The following is a 13,803-nucleotide window of genomic DNA, read 5'->3' as shown; positions in this document are numbered from 1 at the left end:
ATTAGAACTGGATCTAGTCAACAGAGAACGCCTGTTGGAAAATGAACTTATATGCGCTCAGTGAGTAGCTAAAATAGTATTAACTATATGAAAGATTTTTTTGTCTTACTGCTTTTACTCTCCAAACGAACGTTTCAGTAATGATTGTAACCATTCAGGCTGTTTTCTGTGTGGTTAAAGAATTGCTTCAGTCGCTGCTTTCCTATTGTCACGAAGATTATTCAGAAGGTACGTGTAATGGCTATGATGCTATCGAAATTCCGATAGAGAATCGTGGTATGTTAAATCTTTTAATGTATCTGGTTAAATGAAACGAAAATGGTATGATGATTGGTAAAAGATAAGTAGGTATGAGATGCGAATTCATTTCCTCTTCAAAAAAGTATAGGGAACTTAGTTAAATCGTAAAGTTAACTGACGTGCAAGTACAATATTGTGCAAAAGTAACGCAAGCGAAAATTTCGTGCATTTCAAATGCGCGAATTTGGTTTTTTCCCTTGAGAGTTTTCATCGAAATTTCGCGCGAAAGTTCGAATGACAATTCGAGGCGTTTTGAGCGAAATTTCCGTTGAACAAAGAGCGCTATTTCGTCAAATTTTCGCTTCGAAACGAAAGTCCGGCGAAATTTAACGATAAAAAGCGTACGTGTATGTCACAATAACAAATCAGAGTAGAACTCTGCTGACGTGTTCGCTTCCTTCTTGCTTCTAAATTCAAGTCATAAGACAGCTATGCAATTAATTTTTTTGTTCTTATATACCCCAGCATACCAAACAAATCTATCTACTTTGGATACTGGTAATAGATATGTGTCTTTATTGTTTCACAATATGGTTTTGTAACTTTTTCTCACCTATGACTCTGCACATTCAATTTTTTATCTAACAGGTGGACTTACAAGAGGGGAAGAACTTCAAACAGAAACATCAAGGAAATACAATAATGGTCATGTGCAACTTTCTGTGCAGAGTTCTAATTTAAAGTTTGGTGATGCAAATATTTTCAGGAAAGGTTTCCACCAATCAACTAATCAAGGAAATTCTTTGCCACATTTTAATCATACTGTTTGGGAAGAAGATTGGGATAATGATATTGTAAATGACACGCATCATAGCAGAACTGATCCCAATATTGAACCTTCCAAAAGTGATGTATATATGACAAATCAAAAATCTTACCCTTGTGTTAATAGTGATAAAGATTTGCTGTGGGATGAAACATCTTCAACATATTCCTCAGATTCAGAAGCTTATTTAGTATCTTCCCAGTATTTTGATGCAGATTTAGCTACAAGATCTCTTCACCTTGTTTCAGAAAGAGAGTGGCTGGATGAACTTGAATCACTATATTTCTCAGATATGTTAATAGAACTGAAGTCACTTCTTCCAAGGGCTTTTGAAGCCAGCAGGAATTGCTTTGATTTTGTTTTGTATGTTATCAAATTTGCTGACTTTGATATTCAAGCTGGCAAAAAGTCACTGGCTTATATGACTCTTGTTGAGTTTGAGGCCTGGCTGAAGTCAAAGACTGAAGGAAGGAATGTTCAAGAAATCCAACAGCTAGGTTACTGGCCATCTGACAATCAGAAGGACTTAGCTTTGGAAGTAGTTGCATCATCTACATTTCTGTTGTTTGAGCCAGTTAAAAGGACATTTCAACTTGATTCAGGAGACAACAGTTTCTTAACCAAGCATGTGAGATTTTTAATGCATTCCAGGAGGAAGTACAAAGAGGTAAAAATATGTTTAAGAATTTTAATTTTTTTCAGATGTGTTATTTTGCTAATCCAGAATCTCTCTTAGCTTTGCTCAATAAATATGTACTCTAGACATTTGGAATTAATCAGCACTATACGGAAAGGTTATGGTTCAACTTTTTCTCAGTAAAAAATGTTTTTTTCTCTCACTTAAAATTTATTTACAATCATGTAGGACCACATGTACAGAAAGAATCTAGTTACTTTAGGGCCTCTGAAACCCATTATCAAAGAATAATTACATTTTAACATCCTAATCATATCATTTGAAACCTCTCTAAACCAGGTTGAAAATAATCACGGTTACTAAGGAATGTTGAATGTTGATTTTTGGTATTCTTGTAATAGGCTGCCACCATTGCATATAAGTTAAAACTTCAAAGGCATTTTGAAGTAACTGAGGTATGAACTGTACTTACTAACCTATTATAAAAGCATAAACTAAACATGTACTGAACTTACAGCAAGTAAGTTACATTCATGTCTGTTCTTATGTGCATCAGAATGGGGGTTAGGGCAGTTTCCTCCACCACACGGTTGCATGTTGCTCAATAGATCTGTTCTTGTGTTCCCAGTTGTTAAAACCATTTTTGAGAATAATTGCACAAAAAGAAAAACTTTAGTGTAGTAGGAGTTTTAAATCTTTTTTCTCCTGATTTCATTGAGCATGTTTTGTGTGGCAACTAAAGAGCCCATTAGATAACTTTAAAGGCAAACCAAGTTTTCTTGAAAATATTTGTGAAATACTCAGTGAAATTATCAGCCATACATTTTGTTAGGAAGTTGTAGGAGGAGCATGAAAATTAACCGAGCAGTTTTAAAAAATCTTACAGTTTTCAATTTCCAAGCACTGGACTTGATTAAAGATCTTGAATCTGAATTTACATGTAGCTTTTTTGTTGTTGTCCCTAAATTTTTTGTGCAGCCACACCTATAAACAGCACAGTTTATTTATATTTTTTAGATTTTGTTACCTTTGATCATTGTCAACAAGTTGCAATTAGCAGAGAGGTATGTTTGTGACTTGTCAAGTAATAATGATGACCCTTGCTCTTTCCACTCCCTCCAGAAGTGATTTTAATTCTCTTGACATTTTGAATATATATTCAAACAGATATGGTATTTTGCTTCTTGTCCTGAACAAATTACAGCTAAGTTGGTACAAAGGCTCTAAAAACTCATTGTAAATTGCAAGCAGTGATACTTTGTAAACTTAAAAACTATAACTTTTAATTGCATCTAGCTATGTGGCAGGCTGTCCCACATCATTACAACTTTTTATGAAGTTGATAGATGAGTTATGTACGATGACAGATGATGATCTGGAGCTTGTTGTTGAGTAAGTGAAAACAGCTGTTAAATATATGACTTTGTCAAACTAATTTCATTTTAATCTTCCCTGGCAGTGTATTGATTGCAGTTATTTAAAGAAACAAGGGCTATCTCTAGAGCTAATTTTAGAGTTACCAGATGTAATTTGCAGATGTAGTTTCTGCAAATCTGAAAAAAAAACAGTTTTGCTTAGAGCCATTAAGCTGTCAAGTTGCTCTTCAGGATGACAGCTCTGGGGAGGAAATAAGATGAGGCAAAACCATTTGTCACTAACTGCTAACAGTAATTATTAGAGAGATAAACTTCTTAAATTTGTTTTTTTCATCAGGAAGACTGTTTCTCCAAAACCAAAGGATCACAGACTCAAGAACAAGATTCTTATTAAGTTAGGAGAGAGGCTTGTGAAAATGTTTCATTTAAAAGCAGGTATGGTACAGAAATTGTAAGTTGTAAGTATAGTTGCATACACACTAATTTGTGGTAAGATTCTGACCAGGGCTTCAGCTAAGATTTTTCAAAAAGAGGGTCATAGTTAAAATTTCAGCACATCATACATGATGTGGTGCATGTACACCTTTGCTCTAACTTGTGTTTCAGCAGGCTGATATCCATGCTGCTAGAAAACAAAAATGGAAGTATTTTGCACTGGAAAAGATTTATGCCATGCAGTTTCTTCAGATTCTGGTGTTTGCAATATCTGAATTTTAAGTCTTAATTGTTTGTTTTTTACCTTTTTAAATATTTATACCTCCAAGGGTTGGATTGGGAGGGGAGAGTTGGGGTGATGGTCATTGTGCACCCTGCTGGAATGTAATTACATGTATTTCTTCCATTCTTTGATCATGAAGAGGTACTGTACATTTTTTAGCCAGACCAAGTCTTTTTCTTCAGGTGCTGTAGACAGTGTGCAGCATTTTAGCTAAGGAGGCCACTACATCTCCCTTAATACATCTTAAAATCAGTTTCACTTTTCATTCTTAAACTCCTTTTTCATGAGAAGCAAGCATTTTTTAAGAAACAAAACAGACTTGTCTGCTGTTCTTTAGTGTGTAAGGCAATGTTATGTGAATTGCTTTCTGTTCTTCCAGAGAACTACCCCAATATATACAAAGAAAAGAACTTAAATGGATTGAGATATCTCTTACAGAAGAAATATTCAGAGGTAATAATTTTCTGTGAACTATGCATGCTGAATTTAATTTTGTTACTATGGTTAAGACGTAAAATGGTTTTGGAGTACCGGTACTTGAATTGATTAAATATTTTTATCTCTGTATTTGTTCTGTTTTTTTTTTTTTTTTTTCAGAAACAACCATTAAGTCACAAGTGGGACAATCTCATTGAGGTATATTGTATAAAAAATTAAGTTCCTGGATCACACGAACATCAGAACTTATTACCATCTGTAATTGATGAAATATTTTTGCATGTGTATTATTTCTTTCATCTCATCTATGCCAGAGCTAAAATTGGGAAATATTAATAATCCCCTTTTTTTAAATCTTGCGTCTAATCTGGTGAAATTCTTCCTTTAAAGCTGTTTCAAGTTGGGAAAGTGTTTTGCAATTGCTACACGTCAAGAGATAAATAGAATGACAAAAGCTGTGAAATTTTGAGCTCGTTTTTGAGAGAAGAAAAAACGATTGCTTTTTTGTGTGTGTATGTCTTGGTGAGCTCACCAAAGAGTTCTCTGAATATTAGCAGTAGAGCCACAGAGGGCAAATTGGAAGGTCCAACTTATGATTCCTAATGGGGACCAAGATTTTGCATTTGGCCCATATTTCTCTTCAAGAGACACTTGTTTGTTCAGAATGTCGATTCCGGTTAGGATGCTATTTTTTTATACGGATTTGTCGTTTGTCTTACAGAGTGCTCTTGGTGATAACAAATGGCTTCAGCACAAACTAATAGAAAGTTTGGTTGAGTTTGATGATATTGAAGAGGCTGTTAGATGGACTAGGTACTATTGCCTGCCTCTGGAGTCAGTTCATCCTTTGGTTAAAGATCTTGTGGAAAGTTGGTAGGTTTCAAAGCCTCATTCTTCTCGCGCATTCATCTGACGAGTATGTCCTTCTCATATTCGGAACAAAGGTCAACCCCCCCCTCCCGTCACACCCCCCAAAAAAGGGAAGATTTGATACTTACCAATCACTGTTAATCCTACAGCTGTATATAATACTCTCCGTAAGAGACAGAGGTGGCCTGATGATGCTAGACTCTTGATTGAAATGACAAGCTTTAACCCTGATCACGATTGCTGTGCTTCAATGGCAAGAACAAGAATCACAAAAATTTTTGCAATCAGCACGTATATGGCAGAAATTGAACTCTGCCCACTGCCTTTTAGTCTTTCATGCAGTAATGCTCAGTGACTTTCTCCCATACCTGTATGTAGTGCGTCTTTCCACTCAAGAGAAAAGTGACGATCAGATAACGTAAAGAAATCTTGAGAAACGCCTAGTGGAGGTCATCATAACCTGCAGTATACAAGCATCCTATTCAGGGAGATGGTGCGGTTGCTCTCCAGGCTGGGATAGACTCTTCGGTTCTTGGTTACCAAATTTTTCACTCATAAAATTGTCTTGTGTCCGGGAGACATGTATAACGTGATGCATGCAATTTCTAATTTCCTATTTGACATTGCCAATCGTTTTTACATTTTTAAGGCAAGGTGCAAGTGAAGATTCTGAAGACTGGGAAGCGGAAATAGAAGGAAAGTTAGAGCGTAAAGTGTACAACGATATACCTTCAACATTAAATTCTGCACCTGCCAACTGCTATCGGCTGCCATTATCTGCTGATAGGATATTCGTGGTTGACAACACTCAGTCTTTAAGGGAATGTACGCAAGTCCTCTGTAAGGTACGTGCAGTTTTGTATTGTACTTGAGGTTAACATGACATCCTGAATTAAGGTCAATTAAGATTATGGAGGAAATCGTTGGGGGGAGGCTACTTGGTATTTGAATCACTCACTTTTTGGTTCATCTGTAAAAGAAACGCCAAACTGTCTTTACGACAAATCTGATGCTTAAATTGTTGACATATTTCTCAAGCAATCCCTTTTTCTTTGTAACGAATTAATCTTTCGAATATTTGTGCGTTTGAGACAAACATCTTCTCAGCTAGGAGATTCCTTCCGAAATGGTTATGATTGTTAGAAAAACAAACAGATGAAAAAATTATGTAAACAAATGTGCAAAAATATTAATATATTTTGCGTTATACTGAGCGTTATTTGTCTTTGTTAGCCCGGTAATGTTGTAGGATTTGACACTGAGTGGAGACCGACAATGTGTCGCGCGGGAACTGATGACAGGTCAGTGGAACTCGCCCGGTTTGACAACCTAACTTTGAGAATTTTCTTTTCAGCTCGGTTGTATCTTAATTAAAGTAATCGAAGAAATGTGAGTAGTATAAAAATGTTAAAACTGCTTCAAGACTAATTTTCAAATTGGTGTCGATAGGTATCCAAGATTACATAGCTTTTAACTTAATTTGCTTTGTGACTGGTCAACCAATAAGATGTAAAGGTCCTCCAGGTCCTCTCACCCCGGGTTAAACTCGCCTTCAGGTTGTCTCGCTTCTAAAGTCAGTTTCGCCCCAGGTCATCATGCCGTAGGTCAAATTCGCTTCAGGTCGTTTCTTCCCTAAAGTTAGTTTCGCGCCATTTTCCTCTCAGGTTGTCTCGCCCTTGGTAAATTCACCTTAGGTCGTCTGGCCCCCAAATTTAGTTTCGCCCCAGATCAAATTCGCCTCAGGTTGTATTGCCCGAGGTCATCTCGCACCGGGTCAAACTCGCAAACTTTAGTTTTGGTGTACAGCTAAATGTGATTGGTTGATACGTGTGACAGTGTCTGTATCAGCTTCAGAAGAAGAAATTTTCTTTACCCCCGTGTCATTTGACAATATTTTTTTCGTGCAGACTTTCGATTATTCAGCTTTCTACATGGAATGAAGTGTTTATATTGGACGTGATAGCAATGACAGACAACGTTAAAGACGCCGAGATGCAACAGTTTGCTGAAAGTTTCTTTGCTAATCCTCGCGTTCTAAAGCTAGGTAAAGAGTTAAGCTTGTCAGTACTGGGGTAAAAAGGAACAGCAGCTTCCTTAAAATTTTTGTTCAATTGTTGTGTGCAAACGAAAACATCAATAACCTGAAGGCATTGTTATTTTGAAAGAATCTCCAAGAGGTGAGCTGATCTAGAAGGAGAAGGAGCCAGTTAAAAATTGGTGAAGTTGATTTGCTCTGAAACGATCCCTCACATTTATATATCTGCACACTTTTTCCTCTTAACAAATATTCGTTCGTCCGTTGGCCTATAAACAGCAGAAGAAAACTTTTCGATTACTTTTTGGAAACGTTTCCGAAGGTTGTCTCAGATACAGAAACATACATACACTTTTTCAAATAACATACAGTGCAGCGAGAAACATTAAAAAGTTATAAGTGTACTGTATTTTGCGCAAATTAACTGTTATATGCTTGGTTGGTTAATTGAACATTTAATATTGGTTTGACAGGTTATGGAGTTGACTCTGATTTTCGAAACTTGGTTTCTTCGAGTCCCCCGTGCGAACATGCTGTGACACGTCTTGCTCGGTTTGTTGACCTGTGTCCATTAAGTAAACAGGTAGGAAAGATTTAGAACTCCTTTGAAAATGTGATTCCTCCAAGCTGCGGGTTAAAAGAATTTGTTGGCCTATGTGTGCAACTCGGCTTTTCTTAAAGAAACCTTGAGCTGCATCCGTTTGTTTGTAATGTAGAGCTTCCCTTCCCACCCCTGTAGTTGAATAAAACACACAAGACGAATAAGAATCTGTCCATGACATTTTGTACATTGTTTTAAATTACTCCTTGAATTTCACAACAGAGATGACGCAGATTTTGACAGCGTCACTTGCCCCTTTATGTGGCGAAGTTCGTCATGTAGTTTAGTTTCTATATTCTGATAACAGGTCGTAAGTAAGATTTTGATATTTGGTTAACCATGGCAAACAGGAGGAGTCAGTGAGCCAGTGAACACTTGAAATGCAAGAATTAAGCCTGTTATGAACAGAAACACTCACATTAATAAACGCACATTGAGCTGCTTGAAAACTTCGCAAGAATTCATATGGAAAGACTTACAATGTGGTCAAACTTGAAAGTCCACTGAATGTGCGTTTATTAATGTGAGTGATCCTGTTGAAAACAGGCTTCATATATTTGTTTACATAGATACTCAGTATACCAAGTGTGCAACAAAAAGTCAGTTCCCGCATGCGTAGTGTATCTGCAAGAGAGCGTGCTTGTATGGAAGAAGAGCGAGGCTTGAGCGAGTTGGCGTTCTTGTGCCTTGGTCAAGCTTTAGACAAAACGTATCAGATCTCCGACTGGGAACGGCGTCCGTTAAGCGAGGATCAGCTGATTTATGCAGGTAACTCCTGCTTTTGAAGGACAAGGAATGAATAAGGATTAGAGACTGGGTAAAAGTTTAATTGTGATGATTATTCAATTAAACTGTTATAGTTTCGAGCTTGGTTATTATAGATTTATCATGGAGCAACTATTATAGATTTATCATGGAGCAACTCACTTTGTCATTGCCTCCGTTAAGCGAGGATCAGCTGATTTATGCAGGTAACTCCTGCTTTTGAAGGACAAGGAATGAATAAGGATTAGAGACTGGGTAAAAGTTTAATTGTGATGATTGTTCAATTAAACTGTTATAGTTTCGAGCTTGGTTATTATAGATTTATCATGGAGCAACTATTATAGATTTATCATGGAGCAACTCACTTTGTCATTGCCTCCATTGTACTTACCGGGTGTGTACTGATCACTGAATCCGGTTGAATCCATGTAGCCGCTACAAATGAAATGTCTCTTCTGTGGGAAAGCAAACGAAGCACAACTTTGTAGCTTTTGTAATAGCCGGTTTTTCGAGTGGTCAATAAAATAAACTACCAGCCACGCATTCCAGGTGAAGCAATCTCGATTTCACAGTGTTGTTTTTAATTGATTAAATTTTGTTTTTAGCTGTTACCATCTTTGTTGCATTATATATTCATGTCGTGTATGAATACTTTTATATCACTTATCAAATGAACATAATGCTTTGTCTAAATGTAGTCGATTCTCTCATAAACTTGGGTATTACGATCCATCCAATTTCCTTTTTAGATAGGATGATGAGAAACAACTATGTGGTAATAAACAAGACAATTCCGTTTGTTGTAAATAACTTGTTCTGTTCTCTGCCTAGCTTTAGATGCTTTCTGTTTGCTGGAGATTTACGAGGTCCTTAAACAGTGGGTGGTGGAGTCGAGGTTACGAGTCGATATGGAGCCTGGTCTTGTGCTTACATGGTTACATCCGAAGAAGGAAAAACAGCGGTATGTTGTTTTTATGGTGGTTCTTTTCTCTATCATTCGGAAAGCCAAGTATTGATACAAAGAAGAATTTACACGATAGCCAGTCCGCATGTCTGCTTATAAAGAAACCTGTGTGCAAAGAGAAGGCTGTCATGAAGGTGTTCTTCTGCCTTAGGTGTGCTTATTGGAGTGCCTGCTGGACGCGCCATTCCATTTCATGATAATCAAACTCTGATTAGCACATCTTTCTTTCTCTAACTTACACTCTTTTGTGTCTTACTTGACCACAAGCTCTTGAGACCAACCACAAAGAAACTTGTCTTGCAAAAACTATCAGTGCCGTGAGATAATATAATTAGTTGGACATGTAAGAACTTAGCTGGGACTGCTTAATACATTAACTAAGTGTTTAGAAACTTGTAACATTGACATTTGATGCATGGCACGCAATTTTTCCATCGTTAGCAACTCCTTTACCTTACTTGTTGCTAGTATTATTAGTATTTAGCCTCGATGTTTTGTGTTTTGTTGCAGTCGGAGCAGACGGAAGCAGCCGAAGCCAGGCACGCGCTCTAATGTGAGTCGCCACAATATTACTTCACTTGGACAGGTTTTCACATGAAAACCGGCAATTCTAATAGAAAATTATGTGAACACATTTGTAAGAACATGAACTTTTTTCTCTTTAATCTGCAGTGGGTTTTTCTTTGTATGTAAAGTGTGTGTTGTCACCTGATCGTCTCTGGAGGTTTTACTTCTGTGGCGTTTGCAGTGAAAAGGTTGAAATGTTTCTAAAGAACATTTCTGAGCAGTTCATATTGAAATGCTTAGTTGTGAGTGACATCAAGAGGGTTTAGTGATTATGTAAAGACATTTCGTAGCGTTTACGAAGCACAGCCGATGAATAGGTTTTCACGATTTTAGAATCCGACAGCACACCAAATACGAGGGCGTCTGTGCTGAATGAAGACATGAGGCTCGGTCACATGGCTTCCATTCTTTCTTCTTTAGGATATGCTTCCTCCTGCGAAGAAAAGAGATCCCATTCCTCCTCAGTCACTCAGGGTCGTGGTTGATACAATGCTGCAGGGTCTGGGTCAACATTTGAGATGTTGCGGGATTGATGTGGTTATTCTGGATAACAAGGGCGATCACGAAAGAGCAGTTAAGGTAGAACAGTAGTCTAACAGTGGCCCGGTGTTTCGCGCGCTGCGCTTCGCACCGAGTGCTCTGGGCTTGACCCCCTAGTGGAACATTTTGTTGTGCTTTCTGTCAATTTTGAGTCGTTGTCACCGCCCCTATCATACTTGATTCCGTATGTTATAAACTGAGTGTTTCATTGACTAAGTAAAGCGAGGGTTGCGTCGTCCCCGTAAAAATATATTTATTCCTTGAAGAGAATCACATAAATGAAGAAATTTGAAAGCGGCAAGGAAGACGCGATGATCTTGTTAGCTAAGTTTTGAGGGCCTTTCTCGTTCCGTGGTGGTATAGTTTTCTCTCTAAAGTATGTAAATAGTGACACCTTCCTTAAAGTATAAAACTCGTCTCCTTTAGGAGGAGTATCCATACTATGGAGGTCAGCGGACTTTAAATATATTGAGGTTTTTGTTTCTGTTATCAGATCGCCCAAACTGAGGATAGAATCATCCTGACAACGGGCTTGCCATATGAACAGGTAAACATAGTTATTAGACATTTGCAACCGCCTTCTTTGCGAACTAACATCCCGGATAAATGATGGATGTTGTGAATCTCGAAAGAGAAAGATTAAAGGTAGATATCTTGGCATGAGTTACTCATTCTCCCTCATTATCAGCGATTTATTGGGTTTCCTTTCAATCGATCCAATAACACTTACGAGTAAAGGATAGGTACGATTTTCAAAAAAGTTTACAGAGAAGAGACGCATAAATATACAGAGTATGGATATGGGGATAATCAAGTGAATGGAGAAAGTAAAAAAAAAAAAAAAAAAAAGAATGCATCTACTTTCTACTTTAAAGAAGAGATAAAGACTTAAGTACCACTTTTTGGAAAGACTGATGCCATGCTAGTTTGTTTGTTCGTTGTTTAGTTGCGTGCCCGGGTACCTGAAGGAATGTGCGTTTGTGTTCCAAGTGGAAAGATTCGACAACAAGTATCGGCTCTGGTGAAATATTTTAACGTGCAAGTAAAGAAACAAGATATCTTTAGTCGCTGTCAGGTTTGTGTGTGGCTCTGTGGTTAGTGCGAGCTTTTCTTTAGGGGGTTTTCGTTAAGTCAAAATGAGGATAAATAAATGGATTAAGTGCCTAATAATTTTTCGTTTCGGGCGTAACCCATCTTCCGTGTGGTAAAGTCAAGTTTGCAAATCAGGAGACTTGTGCATTATGTTGAACATTTCTTTAGCGTACGTGGAATGATTTAGAAGAACAACTTCAACCTGGCCGTTAAATCGGGTTCGTATCAGAAAAATTGGTAATTCTCCTGATTTCACAGGTGATAGATGAATGAAATTACAGCTTTTGTGTATTATATCACGCCAAATCCTTGTATTCTAAGTTTCATCTTCAATGAATTTGTTATAGGTCTGCAATGGGGATGATTTCGTGAAAGTTCATAAGGATGACATGCGATTAGTCATGGGGATCTTCCATGGTCGTTTTAGAGCCCCACTGCCAGGCTTTGAGCCAAAGAACTGTCCTGTGAATCTTAAGGATCTGACTTTACCCAGCGGAGTGCCTCTGAAGCTTGGTCCATTACCTGAAACTGTAGTGGACAGTGTGGATTTGTTCTTTTGTTGTTCCACTTGTGGTAAAATTTTCTGGGAAGGGGGACATCACAAAAGAGTCAACGCACAATTTTCTTACGTCCTGGACAGTTCCCAATAGCAAAACCCATCTTAGCTGTCTTTACTAAGTGGAGTACCTCCCAAGTTTGTCCCAAAAATATATTTCGTTAATTTCTGTTGTCTAACAATTGAATGATCTTCAAATTACTATCACATGATTGAAGAATCCAAAACTCGTGTCGTGGTTTAGAGACACGGGGTAGAGACCACAAATTTGAGACTCTTGCCGTTGGTAAACTCAATATTGAGATACTGTTCCCCTGTTTGTAATGGCAAGAAAATTTTAAACATTTTCGCCATTGACGCTCACACATTCTTGAGAAACCACAACTTTATCGATGAACATTGTTGACTGATCAACTCTGTTGATAGATACACGATGGAGAGACATTGCGATTTATTTCCTGTTTCGTTGTTGATGAATACACGATGCAGACACCGTTGATTTAAAAATGTTTCCTTGTGGCAAACATTTGATATAGAAACCACACCTGTAAAACATTTTCATAAATTTACAATGTAGAGACACCACCACTTTACAATCGTCCCTTTTCTTTACAAATAAAATAAATTATGTTAAGACTTAGTAAAACTCTTATCCCAATTATCCTCTTGTTGAACCTTTTGACATGCTGTAGACATCACCCCTTTAAAACTTTGCTTTTGTTGATAAACGCGATTAACAGGCACCACAACCTTAAAATTTTCCTTGTTAACGAACAGACTTTTGCAGACACGCACAACTTTAAAGTATTATCTATTATTTGAGAGACATACAGTTAAGAGATACCACAGCTTTTAAACTGCTTTGATGTTGAATACTTGACGTAAATCACTTGTTTTGTAGGACTTCGACGTTATGAAAAAACAGGGTGAACGTACTCTAAAATATGCTTGTTTAACTTTTCACACACTTTACGAAGACTAGCGTTGTGTTTAATTCAACTTTTGCTCGAACCGTTTTTTATTTGGGTACAGCCTTGTAGCTTGATAGATCGATGACTTCACTTGTCCGTTTGATTCCAGCTCATAAGCATCACTCACCATCGTTTGACATAATTCATCGCCATTCTATATCGTTTACCTGAAATGGATATCAGTCACCGAAACCGATAGACATCACAACCGTGATTGATTTCCATTGGCTGTGAAATTGTCACATTCGACTGTCCGATTATAGGTTGTTATGAACAAATAAGCCCTCTTTTTAGTTTGGAAGTGATTTACAGTGAGCTAATTGCTGAGGATGATCTTGGTAACTTGGGACATAGCAAACGTTGTCAGAACAAGGCAACAACATGAAATAGGTGTACCAGGTTTTCATTCAATTTATTTTACAGTGGTAAGGTTCCCTTTAGAAGGGCTCCATCAGTCACAAAGTTAGTTTTAGTATCAACACAGACCTGAATAAAGGTCATCATTACTTTTCCTTCTCCTCATTATCTATACTACTCTGGAGTCTTTCAATTCAGTGTTAAAAGGTGCTACGGTGAAGCTACTTACCCTATCTAACTAAATTTTTTT

General features: G+C 37.5%; 1 protein-coding gene across 5 annotated transcripts; it reads left to right on the top strand.

The window, feature by feature from the left end:
* The first annotated feature begins 52 nt into the window (after positions 1 to 52).
* LOC131796195 (exonuclease mut-7 homolog) lies at positions 53 to 12,886 on the top strand. Of its 5 annotated transcripts, none has more exons than XR_009341106.2 (20): positions 53 to 276; positions 889 to 1,733; positions 2,105 to 2,158; positions 2,721 to 2,767; positions 3,000 to 3,095; positions 3,417 to 3,514; positions 4,177 to 4,250; positions 4,395 to 4,433; positions 4,957 to 5,108; positions 5,755 to 5,950; positions 6,339 to 6,406; positions 7,013 to 7,149; positions 7,614 to 7,723; positions 8,311 to 8,509; positions 9,338 to 9,467; positions 9,981 to 10,023; positions 10,458 to 10,616; positions 11,071 to 11,124; positions 11,504 to 11,652; positions 12,017 to 12,157. XR_009341106.2 is itself a non-coding variant. In XM_059113812.2 (20 exons), the coding sequence occupies exons 1-20, from the start codon at positions 141 to 143 to the stop codon at positions 12,317 to 12,319; spliced, it is 3,021 nt and encodes a 1,006-aa protein (XP_058969795.2). In that variant the 5' UTR covers positions 53 to 140; the 3' UTR covers positions 12,320 to 12,886. The 5 variants fall into 5 exon arrangements, 2 of the variants coding, with proteins under 2 accessions (XP_058969795.2, XP_058969794.2); XR_010717304.1 differs by having other exon boundaries at positions 11,524 to 11,887; positions 12,017 to 12,151; XR_010717305.1 differs by having other exon boundaries at positions 11,504 to 11,887; positions 12,017 to 12,151.
* The last annotated feature ends 917 nt before the right edge of the window (positions 12,887 to 13,803 follow it).

This window comes from Pocillopora verrucosa, chromosome 4, assembly GCF_036669915.1.
Source record: "Pocillopora verrucosa isolate sample1 chromosome 4, ASM3666991v2, whole genome shotgun sequence".
Taxonomy (NCBI): domain Eukaryota; kingdom Metazoa; phylum Cnidaria; class Anthozoa; order Scleractinia; family Pocilloporidae; genus Pocillopora; species Pocillopora verrucosa.
Note: the sequence above shows the minus strand (reverse complement) of the source record. Positions and strands in the feature narration are given on the sequence as shown.